General features: G+C 40.9%; 1 protein-coding gene across 7 annotated transcripts in view; it reads right to left on the bottom strand.

Annotated features, from left to right (window-relative positions):
* opcml (opioid binding protein/cell adhesion molecule-like) overlaps nucleotides 1-17,564 on the bottom strand; it is a 1,070,268-nt gene that overhangs the window by 100,582 nt on the left and 952,122 nt on the right. For all 7 annotated transcript variants that reach the window (XM_068053861.1, XM_068053862.1, XM_068053863.1 and 4 more), the window contains one exon: nucleotides 4,151-4,282. In XM_068053861.1, the coding sequence (XP_067909962.1) occupies nucleotides 4,151-4,282 (132 nt within the window). The remainder of the gene's footprint in view (nucleotides 1-4,150; nucleotides 4,283-17,564) is intronic.

Raw genomic sequence — 17,564 nt, 5'->3', positions numbered from 1 at the left:
AAAGGAAGGGAAATGAGAAAATTGACAGAAAAAGATGGCAAGAAAAGGTATACATGGAGATGTGTCTACAAATATCAAAAATGCATGCAAGTTTTAAACCAAAAGAATTGGGTTTCATTCTAAACTATCAAGGCTTAAAAAGACTAGCTCAACTTAAATTCCTGGTCAGATCAGCCAGTCATTACCAGTCAAGGACAAATTAAGGTTAGTCAGCCTGACCACTTTTACCATGCACTGCCAGAGGCTTTGAAGCATGTTGCCTAATTGATGCATTGGCCAGTAAGTGGTGTGTGGCAATGGTATCACAAATGGGTGGACATGTGCAATTTACAAAAGACAAACCAAATTGCTGCATTTTAAAAATATGTCATTTGAAAGCTAGCTGTCCTTTGGGGGAATCCTTCCGGTCAGTAAAATACTGCAGTGTTTTCGACAGGTGCTTCACCATCAACACAGGCTGACTACATTGGGAGTTCCTCTGACTGTCCGTCACACACCTTTGTTCATTGTGCATTCAGATTGTCCATGGCTGCTCTTTCATTGAATTGATATGTACAGTAGCTGCATTACAGCTTGCAGGTTGTGGATGCCATCGGATCATTCAAGTATTAGCTCATTCACCTTTTGATGGCTTTTCCTTTATCAAGGGTCCCACTGCCCTCCTCCTGATGTTCATCAGGCTGAAAGACATTGGCACTTTCTGTAGATGCCCAGGTTATATAATTGCCACTCGACACTCAGGGTTGACCACTCTCAGGGAGCACTGACCACGGATATTACTGCAGCAGGTTTTAACATAGTGAATAGCTGATTATCTTAACACCTTACCTGACTATACTGATATTTATCTCAGAGAACGTTGACAATTCTAGATGAGTAGCTGGGAACTGATGATCCCATAACCCAATGGGCAAAATGTATTATGTGGTCTGATATATTGCCATATAATTCAGCAATGAGTAGCTGATGTCTGTCACAGCACCATTTGATTCCCTGGACTAGCGAGATGGAATAATATCATCATAACTATCTTTTGACCCCCCCACTGGTGTGAGTGCGTGCACAAATAAAGAGAGAACAGGATAGTACGTCAGTGGAAGACACCTCAATCCGTCCATTCGGAATCTCTAAAGCACTGAATCTGAAGCATGAATCATTAACTGCAGAATAGAAAATTAAAACAAAAAGATGCTGATAACTGTTGGCAGGGAGGTGGTTGCCAGCTGAGCTCATAGCTGACGTCAGATGAATGCTGATCAGGCCTTCCACCTCATTTCAAACACCAATAACCCTGAGAATGTGGTGCAGACGTACAACTGAAGATTTCTCATAAAACCTAGATTTTTGTTTAAAACTGCAAGTGGTAGCCATAAAAGGGGGAAATACTTCAGCAATGTTCTTTGACTACTGAGCTTATGGAAAATAAAATTTGTTTGAAGCAAAAAACAGAAATCATACTTCAAGTAATGCATGCAAAATTCCTGTGTATGCTGTAAAACTCACATTTTATTGCACCATTTAAACCAGACTGATTTTAATTTTCTATCAACTGAAAACTCTCAATTCGTACAAATACAAAAATTGCACCTGCTATCCCAGGACTTCACTTATTAAAAACCTCAGGCAAATTATGCAGTTAATGCTGCTGTAAACAAATATTTGTGAATGCCAGCTATCACCACAAATTTGCCAGTAAGATATATATTCATTTTCAGGCTCTATGCAAGTTTTCTGTCTTGGATCACAATAGAAGTTTAAGTATTCATTTGTATCTGAATTTAAGATTCTACAACTTTCTATCGCCTTTATGAATATTCATGTTCTTCAAAGACCTCAATTGCACAATGGATTACATTTTAAATCTCGAGATGCATTGTAAGCCCAGAGGGAGGGAATGAAAGACTCCTTTCTCCATGTTTATGAGTATCGCTCACAAAATTAAATTGTGCAGTCTCGAAACAGTTGGTACAACACAAAACTAACAATAATTTAATGAAATTAGATGAGGATGAATTAACATTGATGGTAAAGCTGCAGAAATGCTGGAAAAAACACAGAAAGGCCAAAGGGATAGCTGGTGTAGAAAGGGGAAAATAAATATCCCATAAGTGTTGAGGGGCTCTTCTGAGACTGAGGTTAAGGCACATTGCTTGAGTGAAGCAAAAGGAGCTGTATAAGAACATAAGACACAATAACATAAGAAATAGGAGCAGGTGTACACCATACAGCCGCTCAAGCTTGCTCCACCATCCAATATGATCATTGCTGATCCACTTTCCCGTCTGCTCCCCATAACCCTTGATTCCCCGAGAGACCACAAATCTGTCTATCCCAGCCTTAAACATATTCAACAGTGCAGCATCCACAACCCTCTGGGGTAGAGAATTCCAAAGATTCACAAACCTTTCAGTGAAGGAATTTCTCCTCATTTCAGTCCAGAGACTGTGCCCCCATGTTCTAGACTCCCCAGCCAGGGGAAACAACCTCTCATTGTCTACCCTGTCAAGCTTCTTCAGGATCGTGTATGTTTCAATGAGATCACCTCTCATTCTTCTAAACTCCAGACAGTGCAGGCCCAATTTACTCAGCCTTTCATCATAGGACAACCCTCTCATCCCAGGAACCAATTTAGTGATTCTTCGCTGTACCGCCTCCAAGGCAAGTATATCCTTCCTTCGATGTGGAGACCAAAACTATACACAGTACTCTAAGTGTGATCTCACCAAAGAAAGCCCTGTACAACTGTACCAAAACTACCTTATTCTTGTACTCCAATCCCCTTGCAATAAAGGCTAACATGCCATTTGCCTTCTAATTGCTTGCTGTAACTGCATGCTAATTTTGTGTTCCTTATATGAATACACCCACATCCCTCTGAATATCAACATTTAGAAGTTTCACACCTTATAAAAAACATTCTGCTTTTCAATTCTTACGACCAAAGTGAATAACCTCACACTTCCCCATATTATACTCCATCTGCCACCTTGTTGCCCACTCACTTAACCTGTCTATATCTCTTTGCAGCCTCTTTGTGTCCTTTTCACAGCTTACATTCCTACCTAGCTTTGTATTGTCAGCAAACTTAGATACATTATTCTTGGTCTCTTCATCCAAGTCATTGATATATATTGTAAATAACTGAGATCCCAACACTGATCCTTGCAGCACTTCAGTAGTTACAGCCTATAAACTGGAAAGTGCCCCTTTTATCCCTACTCTTTGCTTCCTGTCCATTAACCAATTCTCTATTCATGCCAATATACTATTCCCAACTCCATGAGCCCTTATCTTGTATATAAACCTTTTTTGTAGCACCTTATAGAATGCTTTTTGGAAATCCAAATATCCTTCATCTACTGGTTCCCCTTTATCTACCCAACTAGTTACATCCTCCAAAAACTCGAATAAATTTGTCAAACATGATTTCCCTTTAGAGTCATAGAGTGATACAGTACTGAAACAGGCCCTTCGGCCCACTGAGTCTGTGCCGACCATCAACCACCCATTTATACTAATCCTACATTAATCCCATATTCCCTACCACATCCCACCTTCCTTCAATTCTCCTACCACCTACCTACACGAGGGGCAATTTACAATAGACAATTTACCTACCAACCTGCAAGTCTTTGGCTGTGGGAGGAAACCAGAGCAGCCGGCGGAAACCCATGCGGTCACAGGGAGAACTTGCAAACTCCTAAAAACTCCTTTCATAAAACGATGCTGACTCTGATCGTATTATGATTAGATTCTAGCATTTTCCCAATGACTGATGTCAGGCTAACTAGCTGTAGTTTCCTGTGTTTACTTGCCCTCCTTTCTTGAATAGAGCCATTACATTTACTAACTTTCAACCCATTGGGACTGTTCTAGAATCTTGGGAATTTTGGAAAATCATAACCAGGACATCCACCAACTCTGCATCTCCCTCGTACTCTCCTTTTCGTATACTTGTAAAAGCTCTTAGTCTGTTTTTATATTCTGCATTTGGCCTGTGCCAGACCTGCCTGAGTAAGCCTTGATACAGACACTGGTTGCAGAGAATATAGGGAGGATCTATTTCTCAGCACTGATAGTTTTGTTACTTTCAGTAGGACAAAACCCAACAAAAGATACCAACCAATAAAAAGTTGTTACAGTCACTTACAGTTCACTATTACTTGCACTTTTCGTACGTCAGCAGATGACACCTCATTGTATGCACTGCACTCGTATTCTCCAGCCTGTTCTTTTGCGATTCCTGTAATTTCAAAATACTCATCTTCGACAAATTCTCGAGCTGAAAGAGAAAATAGAGGCACAGATGAAACAGAATCTTCTCCTTAACTCTACATTTAAGTCAACATCTTTTCAATTACTTAAAAAATTTCTTATGACTTTGCAATACGGTTAGACTGGAGTAACTAAACAATTATTAGGTACATCTCTGAGTTATTCTCTGTCGTTCTAATGCCTTTCTGTTTCAAATGTTTGCATATCTATCCCTAGTATCAAATAAACTTTTAGTTTGTAGTTGTATGCCTATTTCCAATTTGATAAGCTATCAAATTCATCTGCTATCTATTTATAGAAGTAGCGAGAATTAAACAAATCTGAGGTTGCCTGATGGCTGAAACTATATTATGCTCTGCAGCATTCTGTGAAACCTGAAGGTAACATCAATGCCCTAGATGAGCAACAAAGGAGCACAATGCCAACTGCTAATACCAGAAGAGTTAGTTACAAGGAAAAGCCAGAAGAAGTTGGACACTGGCCTTGGAGAGGTAATTGAGGTATATATGAACTTGTAAAACTTAACTTCAGGACTGCTGTTAGGAAATACTTAAGTCACACAACAAATGATCAACAAATAATTAATGTCTGGTCTTTGGGTAAGGCATTCGGAACTCATTTGTAAAGAACGACTTGCATTTATTTCGCACCTTTCACAATATCAGGTTTGTCCCAAAGCACTTTACAGTCAATGAAGTACAGTTGAATTGTAGTCACTTGTTGTAATGCAAGAAATGCAGCCAATTTGTGCACAGCAAGATCCCACAAAACACCAATGAGATAATGATCAGATAATCTGATTTAGTCATGTTGGTTGAGGGATAAATATCAGTCAGGATGCAATGAAGTACAGGGTTCACAATATCAGAGTCATGTCGCCTCCATCATGATGCCAGCTATATGTGAGTAAATGTTATCTATTGCAGGCTAATGCCTCAAGTTCCATTTTAGAATGCAATTCAATCTTGCCCTCCCCTTCCTCCAGATTGCATTTAAGAGGCAATTAGGTGGTGTTATGCACAGACCAGTAGAGTTTTAGTGAAAGGATGACCTAAATCAGTTGATTAATCTCTCTCATTTGTATTTAGCTTTGGGAACCATTGACCTCTACCTGTTTTGCTTCTTAGGTATTTGCTAACATCCTTGTAAGCAGTTTGATTGTGCCAGTTCTGAACAAGGATGATTGCCAAAGAATAATCTATTTTTCCACTTACAAATATAAATTGAATTCCTGTGCCTTTCCAGTATTTCGCGTTTTAATTTCAGGTGGTAGGCCACAGTTTTCATTACTGGTCAGCTGCTGACTTCTGCATTCAACTTAACTGTATTTGGTTGGCAATATCAATGGAAGGCTGAAGAAATATGATTGCCTGGTGCTGATGTAGCAAGGCTATGAGAATGGCCCACTGGCAACACAAGCAAACGCAATAACTTGCTTCACTGCTCACTCAAACAGGTAAGCAGTTTCCTCAGTTTTCATTAAGCTTAGCCCATGGATGCAATAAAACTAGGATTTTCCCTTTCAGGGTTTACAAACAGTACCTTATGAAAGAACGAATAAAGTGATCAATTCTATTCTGCCACTCTTGGAGCAATTATATATCACCAGGGCCAAAAGATGTAGTCAATATTTGCACATACATATTTTATATATCCACAAACACACAAATTTAAGTATCTGCCCAATAAAGCAGAATAGCCTCAGGACAATGGCAACTTCAGCTTTTTAAAAGAAAAGATCTGAATGTCAAATATTTTCAAATAGATTGACCCAAGATCTAGCTTCTCTAGAGCTGGCCCAAATCTACAGTACGCTGAAAATTTCAGGCTGTCTTAAATTATTACAAATCAGAACTTTTTTTTATTCTTTCATGAGATGTGTGTTGCTGGCAAGGCCAGCATTTGTTGCACATCCCTAATTGCCCTTGAGAAGGTGGTGGCGAGCCGCCTTCATGAACCGCTGCTGTCTACATGGTATAGGTGCACCCACAGTGCTGTTAGGAAGGAGGTTCCTTGCTTTTGACCCAGTGACAGTGAAGAAATGCTGATATACTTCCAATTCAGGATGGTGTGTGACTTGGAGGGGAACTTGCAGGTCGTAGTGTTCCTATGCCCCTCCTGGCCTTGCCCTTCTAAGTGACAGTGGTCGCCAGTTTGGAAGGTGCTGTCGAAAAAGGCTTGGCGAGTTGCTGCATCTTGTATATGGTATACACTGCTGCCACTGTGTGTAGGTGGTGGAAGGAGTGAATGTTTAAAGTGGTAGATGGGCTGCTTTGCCCTGAATGGTGTTGAGCATGTTGAGTGTTTTTGGAGCTGCACTCATCCAGGCAAGTGGAAAGAATTCCATCACGCTCCTGATCTGTGCCGTGTAGATGGTGGACAAGCTTTGGGGAGTCAGGAGGTGAGTTACTCGCCGCAGAATTCCCACCCTCTGACCTATTCTTGTAGCCACTGTATTTATATGGCTGGTCCAGTTAAGTTTCTGGTCAATAGTAACCCCAGAATGTTAATGGTGTGGGATTCAGTGGTTTTAATGCCACTGAATGTCAAAAGAGATGGTTAGATTTTCTTCTGTTGGTGTTGGTCTTTGCCTGGCACTTGTATGGTGCAAATACTACATGGCATGTTTGTGAGCAGCTATGATAACATACTACATCTGATTTATTGAATACTGAGTTACTATACATCAATATAGTTTGTAAGCATTCCAGTAAATGTGCAACCGTGATCACAAGAGCAAAAGAAAGTCAATATTGTAATCCATGTAATTTCTGCACTTGTTTTTGAACACTTCTGTAGAATCAGGCATCTGGATGGGTTGAATTTAGGTTTCGTGGTCTTCATCCACTCAGCAGGCTTTAATTTAAAGGTATATATAACACAGAGGTGGAGCAGCAACATCTTCACTCAGAGAATAATGATATATATGCCCAGAATTTGCTGGAGCGGGACAGTGGCGTAGTGGTTAGCATCGCAGCCTCACAGCTCCAGGGACCCGGGTTCGATTCCGGGTACTGCCTGTGTGGAGTTTGCAAGTTCTCCCTGTGTCTGCGTGGGTTTTCTCCAGGTGCTCTGGTTTCCTCCCACAAGCCAAAAGACTTGCAGGTTGATAGGTAAATTGGCCATTATAAATTGTCACTAGTATAGGTAGGTGGTAGGGAAATATAGGGACAGGTGGGGATATTTGGTAGGAATATGGGATTAGTGTAGGATTAGTATAAATGGGTGGTTGATGTTCGGCACAGACTCAGTGGGCCGAAGGGCCTGTTTCAGTGCTGTATCTCTAATCTAAACCTCGGGGCATGTGCTATTCGCTAATTTTTTTTTCTCGCCCTTCAACCCAAAACTATTTTGCACCACAATTGTTGAGTGTGCTGATAACAATGTAGCAAGGTCAATGAGGCATCGAGGTGAATGACAGGACCCACAGTTCATCTGTTCAAGCAATTAGCTTTAAGGAGAGAGAAAGAAACAGAGGAATGACAGAGAAGGTAATAGGGTGAATTAGAGTCAGATTAAATACAGAAAGAGAAAGAGAGGAAAAGAAAGATTGGATAGAGAGAGAGGTAAAGTAAGATTTTTTCCTAACTTTTATATTTTAAAAACCTCTCACAACAATTTACTGCCTGCAGGAATGAGAGTCCACTTCAATTGTTCCCTTTCTGGGCCGGAGAGGTTGAGTGGCTTTTCAAGAATATAAATCTCGTCACTAAAAGGATCCTTACGCCATTAAGCACCAGCCTTTACTTTCGGCAATGAGTTTAATTTGTTTTAACAGGGCAAATGCAGCAATTTCTTAAAACTCAAGGGGAGGTCAACGGTGAGCTCCCTGTTTCCACAAAGCTAACATCAATTTGTGACAATTCACAACTCATGCTGTATCGCTTCCTCTCCACAAATTGTTGGGCAATTTACACACTGATAACATTGTGTGCATTAAACTTGCTGTTATTTTCCCAACAAATTCTGGGCCAGTGACTCTCATGATGATCTCCAACACTCAGGATGAAGCTGGGCGAATGTGCTGGTAGTATGATGGTTGGATTCCCAGAGGAAAAAAATGAGTAAGAAGTACAAGTTTTACAAGATGAGTCTCTACTACTTTCCTGTTGTAGCAGTTGCTCGCTCACACACACATAAGCTAAGAGTTTGCCAAAAGGAAGGATTTCATCTGAGACTATTTGCTTCTGATGGGGCACATGCAACTTCATATCAATACTGTTGCTTCTGTAAGTCGAAGCACTTGATTGAATAGTAAATAAAAGATTCAGGCCCAAAAAGATAGCAAATTATATGAAAACTCAACCAACAACAGTGTCCAGCTCCTTCTAATGTGTGGTTACATAGAATCATTGGCAAAGTTCAGGGAGGAATAGACCATGTTTGTATTCTGGATCAGGGGATGCAGTGTATTAAGGACCAGAAAAAAAAAAGACTATTTGCCGCCTTTAAAAAAAAACTGTTCAATGAGCTACCGGATGACTGTGTGTTAATCCAGCGAGCAATGACATCATGAAAATGTTTCAACACAGTACCTGATATATCTGACAGGAACATCTTGGAGCATTACTGACAATAACACATGTGGGAGGCAAAATAACTCAGAGGTTAAGTGGGATGATTATTCAGGTTTATTTTAATTCAAATGACAGCGGAGTTGAAAAATGATAATTTATAGCTAATGTAATTGGAATACCTTAAAAGTAGATTCAACATTTTTTTAAAAACAGCAGCACCCTCAACAGCTCAATATGTCTGTTCAGCAAGTAGACAGCTGAATCATAGGGCTGGATTTTCCCAAATGCTTCAGGGCCCCGATATCGGGAGCAAATGGGGTTCCCGGGCCCGCACTTGCTGGCAGCAAGACCAGCGTCAAAATCCCCCTGGAGGCAGCCTCCTAACTGGCCCCCTCTGTGCTCACCATTCTATTAAGGATGACAGACAGGCTCTTGATGCAGCTATCCCAATCACAGGGCCAACAGCTCTGGAGCCTTGGCAGCCCCACCGTTAGAGATTGGTGCCACTCAAGTATGTAGGGAGGTGTGAGGTGGACTCCATTCCCAGTCACCAGATACAAACAGACGTTATAAGGGCTAAAAGGGTTAGGGCCATTGGACAGAAGGGGAAAAGCCCCCCCTGCAGTAATGGGCTCTGCTGCAGTTGCAACCGTTTTGGTGCAGCCCCTTCCCCATTGAACGCAGCCTCTGCCTCCGATGGATGCTCCCCTCCCCAGGACTGCTGCTGGCAGTTAGCCTCCATCGAGATGGCACCTTCCCCACACTGTGGGGGCCACTCTGCCGCCAGAAAAATGCTAGCAATCTCGCAAAATTGCCCCAATTGAGGACTCAACTATGCAAATTGACTCCCCACCTCCATGAAGCAGTCAGCCAATCTGGGTTCCTGCCCATGCTGGGAAAGATCCCTAGCAGCGGGAATCCCGACATGGCTACCTCCCCCAACACCCCCGACAGGGCCTGGAAAATTCAGTCTGTCCAAACTAAGAAAGTCCCATGTTCAATCCAGTTTCTATACCGAGTTACCTGAGGTCAGCCTGGCTGGTGGTAGTGATGATACAACTGGGCTCAGCAACAATGAGTTACGAAGGAGAAAACCGGCCAAATTTTCCAGTTCTAATTGCAAACCAGGGCGCATATTTGTGTGTCGGTGAAGACAGGATTTTAAAACAAAATAAATTTCTGGGATGGGCAAGATTAGAAGGTGGTAGTGGACCTAATAGCAATTCTTTTACAACTGAGTGGCTTGCTTGGCCTTTGAGGAGTGAACCTAAGGTAGGTTAAAAAAAATGTTGGTGAATAATTTCAACCGGAAATACAATGATAAACAAAAACATGTCAACATAAGAAATAGGAGCAGGTATAGGCTGTTCTGCCCCTTGAGCCTGCTCCCCCATTCAATAAGATCATGGCTGATCTTCTAACACAGGCCTAGTGTACTCAATCTCTTATCATAGGATCATCCCCCCATCCCAGGAATAAGTCTGGTGAACCTTTGTTGCACTCCATCTCAGGCAGCACTGCACTACACACACCCAGTATGTCTGTTACTGTGGAATTAATGATTTTAGATACATTGAAGTTCAATTCCTGAATGTTCTGAATGTTGTCCTAAAGTTAGAATATTGGGAGTTGAAGCCTTATTACTTTCAATTCCTGACTGTCTTCAACAGACACCAGTTTTAAAAGCAGCCATTGCAGATAAGACAGAACTGATAATGGTTATCTATAGGAAACAGGTAATGGAGTCAAACTCTAGTGAGACTAGATTAGAAGGCATCTTCCAATAGCCTCTCCACCATGAATAAAACAAACTGCAATCCATCTGCTCCAATATGCAGACGTTGGGTTAAATATTTCATGAGGTAAAGCAGCAGATAGCATCTATAGCCCAGGAGCCTTCACACAAAGGCCTAAACAAGAAACAGTGACTGTCAATCACGACAGAGGCAAAAATAGGGCCTTTCTGCTTTGAGCGAGTATCCTGCACAACCCTTCGCCTGGTTTGTAAGTAAAAACAGCAATGACACAGCAAATAAATTGTGGACCATTTCGGTCCCATTATTTAAAAAAAAATTGAATCCAGAATTTAAAATTCACATTAGAAGTAAATTCCCCCAAACTGGATCGTGAATGATTATAGTTGCAGCTCATTCAGCCTCTGACGACAATCCTTTAATAACTAATATGGTAGATTTTGAGTAGAGTTTTCAGACTATTTTGCTAATAAGAACTTAACTCGCCTGAAGCTTCCTAGAATGCCAGCAGCAGTCCTTTATAAGAATCTTTTCTATACAGTGTTCACTGAATGATTATTGTTAAAGAGTATTAAATGCTGATTTCATGCAGTCAGCTCAAACCAGTCCTACTGCAAGCATATGCTCCACTTACAGAACACAGCCGGGCACTGATTGAACTCAGGCACAGAAATGCTGTTACTCTACAGTCATGGTGCATCCAAAACAATATCCTTCCACTAGGCTGCGATAGTACTTCTGAAATATTATCCTAATGAGTGGAGTTTATTATATATTTATGAACCATATTTCATAAGCAGTACAGATGAAAGCATTCAAAGCATTAAAGCCAAAATATGTGTCCATAAGCAAAAGGTAGCATTTTACAATCATAATAAATCACAGTCAGCCTTTGAGAAAAGTTTAATAACTAGTGTTGTCTCAAGCAACGATCTGTGAAAAGAATGGTAGTCATTCTATTCATTGTACATAGGGTGGAATAAGGGACTGCACGATGACAGAACAACAAATGCTGCATTTGGCATTTTAATACAATGCAAAACATCCATGTGCAGAAATAACTGACAGTGGGAATGGTTTCCTTTTCCATAATTCATTTCATTATCTACAGCTAAGAATTTCTAAAACACTGACATTCAGTCTTGCTACAGTTAAGTGTGCTACAAAGATGAAGCAAGTAAGTTTGTGAGTACTTTCTGTTAATTAAATGATGGGCAATTTTTCACACCTGTAAGGTATGTGGAAAGGCTGGCGATAGCAAATGATGAGATTTCCAATTGCTGCTGCAATTTTGCGTATAAGCATGGCAGTGATTTGAAAACACAGCACACTATCACATCATCTCATCAAAAACACAATTATCTATTTAATTCATTAAGTATCCTGCCAGACTGAAGTAAAATACCCAGGACGTCTCGTCATATTCTAATTAATACTTGCAAGTTTTGACACTACACATCTAGGAAATTGTTAGTTAATATTGTAGCACATTGACTGTCCGCATCTATCGTGAAAGCGTTATAGCTATGTTTAGTAACTCTAAATTAAGCACCCCAACATTTAATTAAAGTTAGAGAGGAATGATTTATTCCTATGGTGAAGCAAACATTCCCCTGAGTGTTCGGACTAGTTTTTAATCAGCTGTTCTTTGTGTTATTCTGCACAAAAAAACAGTTTCTAGATTAATGATCCTTAGAAGTCATTGACCTCCTGCAGGTAAATGAGGCGTTCTATTAGCTGTGTTTGTAGCAGTTTAGGATCTACTGATGTAATGGAAGAGATCAGGGGCAGTTCATAGTGGTGAACTTTAATTTTAAAGGGGCACATCATCAAAAATGGACAAGTCTGGGAACAGTAGGCAGTCACAATTTTATCCCACGTCAGAGTAAGGTCTTCATAACACACATATGACCATCACTATAGTTTATAAAGTCTTCTCACTTGCAGCAGACACAATGTACTGCTTAGTCCAACTATGTGCACCTTTGATTATTTTACTATCCTGTTTGATAGACTAACATAGCTCAGCTTTGTTTAAAGTTGTTTATATTCAAAAGAACTTATTTCTTTTCATCCAACACCACAGAATTTAAGGAGGATTTGTCTTTTTAAAAATGATTACCCAGCTTTCATAGAAAAATAGCAAAATATGTCAACCAACTATGAATTGTCCAGTTGGAGCTATTACCAACATGTGATAAGGTCAGTGAAAAGTAATTAATATAACTTATTCAGTGCTCCATCTCATCCATATTAGATTTCATAGTTATTAATATGATTAGGCTTTTTTTTTGTATATGCTCCTCAGAATACATTCCTCAAATCCAAAGGATCAAAGAAGGATTGTATTAAAAGTGTGATACTTGTTTGAAATCCTTGCCGTACATAATGTAAATTGACACCACACAGAGGGCTGAATTTTCCCGGCCCCATAGTGGTAGACTTGGAGGCAGAGAGTCTGGGCAAATAGTGGGGAGCCACATTGGGACAGCTCCCCAATGCACTTCTACTTGGGGGACTTTTCCGGGTGGACTGGGAAGCGGATTGATGGACCACTCCATGGAGACGGGCGACCAGTTAGCATCATTAGGTCCCCAATTAGGGGTGATTTTGTGGCCTCATCAGCATTTTGCCAGCAGTGGAACAGCACCCCCCCCTCCCACCACATGCTGGGGCCACCGACCCAATGGAGGAGACCTCCCTGTGGCAGGCCGGGGCCTTAAGAGCCAGAGGCTCCATCCCCCAAATACCGGGTGATGGGCAGGAAAGGCTGCACCCACAGCCTAAACTATACACCTTGGAGGGGTTTCCCTTCTGCTCCGAGAGGTCTACTTGCTTCACCCCTCAGATTCATTCATTTAGTATTACACCTCCGAGGGCGCATCCATGTTGAGATGCCCTTGCAGCTGCCAACCTGCTTCAGCAGCGCCCACCTCTCGTGGTGGGACTGCCAAGGCTTTAAAGCTACCGGCCTTCTGATCGGGCTCTTGATACTGCAAGCCCAACTGCCATCCTTAATTGGATGGCAAGCATGGAGTTGGTCAATTAAGAGGCTGCTTCTGGGAAGATTGCGCTGCTGGTGTCACTGCCAGCAAGTGTGGGCTCCGGACCCCTATTTGGATCTAACGCTGGGCTCCTGAAGTCTGTGGGAAAATTCTGCCCAGAGTATTCAGAAAACAGAAACTATCTGAGACCTATGTGCTTTTCTTTGCTTGTTAACACTCTGTAAGAGCTTACAGTCTTTAAAGTAAAAAAACTTCTTCCTTTAAAGATGATTTTCAGTAATGAATCTTACTGGTTAGCTGTTATTAGGCATGGTTCGTGAATGACGATAATTTCAGAGACAGGTTGCTACGCGAAGTGATATAGTAGACGTATTCAAAAACTACATTACTACAATTTTGGTACACTGTGACCAGAGGAATTCTTCCCCTTGATCTCACTGTATTTTGTGCTGTGTTCTTAAGTCTTCATTAAATGATAACCACAGGCTTTATATTCAGATTCAATGCAAACACTATTTATTGTTGTACATAACTACATTGTATGATGTCAAGTCCAGGTCATTTCCTTGCTGTACGTGTGCTCTTTGCAAGCCATGTGCTGAGTGTGCCTCTTTCTTCTATGTGTATGATGATGTCATCAATTACATCAGTGGCCTGGTCTCTTAAAGGTACTGTTTCAGAAAGGTGAAGTCACTATCACACAGCATTACATTCATAAATACCTTTGCATATTTGCTAAATTTTGAAAACACAAGATAAGCATAGTCAGGACAAAATTTCCCAAACAAGAGTTTTCTTCAATTGTGAATACACTTTGGAAGTACCTCATTGGCTGTAAAGCACTTTGGGACATTCTGAGGTCATGAAAGGCACCACATTAATGCAAGCTCTTTCTTTTCTGCCACACAATGTGAAGGGGCACCTGTTCAAAAAAAAATGCTTCACAAACCTTTCCTCTTGATATATTTGCAAGCACACAATGAGGCTAAATGCATCATTTGAATCTAAAATTTTGCCGAACTCACCCACTTTCCTCCCTCTCGAAACAAAAAAAAATCCTAAATGCTGGTTCATGAACACAGTGGCCCTTTAAGAAAATAGGGTGTCTCCAGATGACTGATGAAGCAATGCTAATATACCATTCAAAGTTCCCCAATTTAATCCTGAATCAGCTGAAACTCCTACCATTGGCTATTTGTGGAGCTTCTCTCATGGAACAAACATCTCCTGTTAGAAAATGATATTGATAAGAGACCCACATAAAAATTTTGGGCTGTGACCTGGAGGAGAATATTTCAATATAATGTAAGCTGACCAAAGACAATGCCTTCAAAACATTGCTTGCCTTTGCATAAAGACTTTTACTTTCCTTATATTCTATAACAGTTCAACGTTATGCTGGAGGAACCACTATACAGTTTGAAAGTATCAGCAAATTTTGGTTATATTTAATCCAAGCTGCCCAATTAGTTTGTGGAGTATGGTTCTTGGCAGGTAGTTGTTTGAGGGTCGATTCACCATACTTTCAGTCTGAGGCTCTCAGATAGAGAACTGCATTTGCTTTGAGACTTCTGATTTTTGCATCCCATGTTTTTTAATGGCACATTTTGTTTTGCACTATCTTTGTTACATATACTGTATCACGCAAAATCCGGTGTTTTAATGTGTCTGTCTTAGTGTTTCTGAAATTAAACATTAAATGTGTAGCACATTCGAAGAATTTCCTCTCTCATTCAATCCACTCTGTAGTTTAGGTCAAAAACTCAATACCTGGTATACTTCAGCTTGGTTTAATAAACAGTCTCCAACAGGGTGTTTGTTAGAATAAGAAATAATGCACTCAGCCTCACCTCACCTTCCAGCAGCTCTCTGGCACCTATTCGGGCATAGAGATTGCGGCAAGTGTTACTTGCACATTTAATTTGTGGCCTACAAATAGTCTTTTTACAATCTAATAAAACTAAAAAGTGCTGAAAATACTCAGCACTTTTTGGTTTTATTTCAGATTTCCAGCATCTGCAGTATTTTGCTTTTATTTTAGTCTTTTTAGAATGGTGGTTTCTGCAGGAGATTAGGGATCATAAATGTATAATCTATTAATCAGTGCTAGAAACTTTAATTAGGCTGCTTGCGTTGATATTTCTACCAAATATCATTGCTAAGATTTAAAACTAATACCAAATAAGTAAATATTAAATTTCTGACCAGACAAGTCAACTGCCCTTCATTTTGATGCAGTCACTGAATTCATTTCTTTCAACACAGCCCTTGACCGGCAGCACAATGTACAGTGATTGGATCTGAACAAAAATGAACTGTCTTACCTTATAGGGGCTATATACGACAGTGAAAACATTGAAATGATTTATCTGGATCTGTCTGTTCACTTCAGAACAATAGGGATCAACTTGACAGATTGTTGAAAACAATGGGCGGCAGAGTGGCGCAGTGGTTAGCACCGCAGCCTCACAGCTCTAGGAACCCGGGTTCGATTCTGGGTACTGCCTGTGCTGAGTTTGCAAGTTCTCCCTGTGTCTGCGTGGGTTTTCGCCGGGTGCTCCGGTTTCCTCCCACATCCAAAAGACTTGCAGGTGATAGGTAAATTGGCCATTGTAAATTGCCCCTAGGTGTAGGGAGGTGATAGGGAATATGGGATTACTGTAGGGTTAGTATAAATGGGCGGTTGTTGGTCGGCACAGACTCGGTGGGCCGAAGGGCCTGTTTCAGTGCTGCATCTCTAAATAAAAAAATAAAATAATTGTGCGGAGCTGAATCATTACTGAGGCAAAAACAAAACTCTTTCAAATTAGTCTGAAACTGTTGGGGCACAAGTGTGTTTTGGCTAGGGTTCTGAGACAAAAGATGTAATTTTAACTAAACGTGACCAGTGGGAAACAAATGGGGTCAGATAGACCGCCAGGTATTTTAATTTCCATGAGCGCAACAGAAAGTAAAATCAGACTGGGGCATAAAATAGGCATCTTGATCCATCCCTGCCAGTTTCCTGAAGTGGGGGTGGGTGGGTTCAGATCTCCCCACCAAACCGAGAATCCATTTAAACTCCAAGAAACAATTTTTCAGTTCAATATTCATCTCAAAATGCTTGAAGTTGATAAGTTGAGATTGTAGGGGTGAAAATTCCTGTCTTCCCTAATTTTAACAAAAAAAAAGGGACATGAGCAGTTAAGCATATTGAAGCCAACTGCCCCAAATTACATAACCCATGGTCCCCTCCAGATATCACTGGTAGATCTGGTTTGGGAACAGCAGCTTTATTTTGAATGTTCATTCTCTAAATTTGGGCAAGGCTGGCATTTATTGCCCATTTCTAGTGAACCATCCATTTGAATCACTGTTGTCGTAGTTAGATACAACTGGGTTGCTTCCGCGCACATATAACAGTCAACATATAACAGTGTGGGCTCAGGCATGGATAACATGATTCCTTCCTAAAGGATATGACTGAACCACTTGGATTTTTATGATAATCTGACAGCTTCATGGTACCTCTTCCTGAATTCAAATTCTTAAACTGTCATGGTAAGACCTGAATCCCATTCTCTGGATTATTATTCAAAGTCTTTATGCAAAGCTGGTAAGAACCAAATACTATTTTGGATATTTTTCCGGCAAGAAATTTTGCTTTGCCGACTCAGTAAATATGACAAGATGTAGATTGACTAACGATGCAAATGACATCATGATGAATATCAATATTACAGCAACCTTGAATCTCTGATTTAACTCCAGGTGGGAATAGAGCAGATCTTTTACATTCACTGGAACAGGCAGATGGGGCTTTGATTTAACACCTCATGTGAAAGATGGCACTTCTAACCATGCAGAACATCCTCAGTGGGCTAAATTTTCCCAGTCTTGTGGAGATGGGTTCGGAGGTGGGACCAGGAGCAAAATTAGAGAATCTCCCGTTGGGACAGCTCCCAAGCACAATCCCGCCTCCGAGCGCTCTTGCCAGAGGCTGGGTCTAACCAGCACTTGCTACCCACCCAGCA

Source organism: Heterodontus francisci, chromosome 22 (assembly GCF_036365525.1).
Source record: "Heterodontus francisci isolate sHetFra1 chromosome 22, sHetFra1.hap1, whole genome shotgun sequence".
In the NCBI taxonomy this organism is placed as follows: domain Eukaryota; kingdom Metazoa; phylum Chordata; class Chondrichthyes; order Heterodontiformes; family Heterodontidae; genus Heterodontus; species Heterodontus francisci.
The sequence above is the reverse complement of the archived record's forward strand: the minus strand, read 5'-3'. Positions and strand labels throughout refer to the sequence as shown.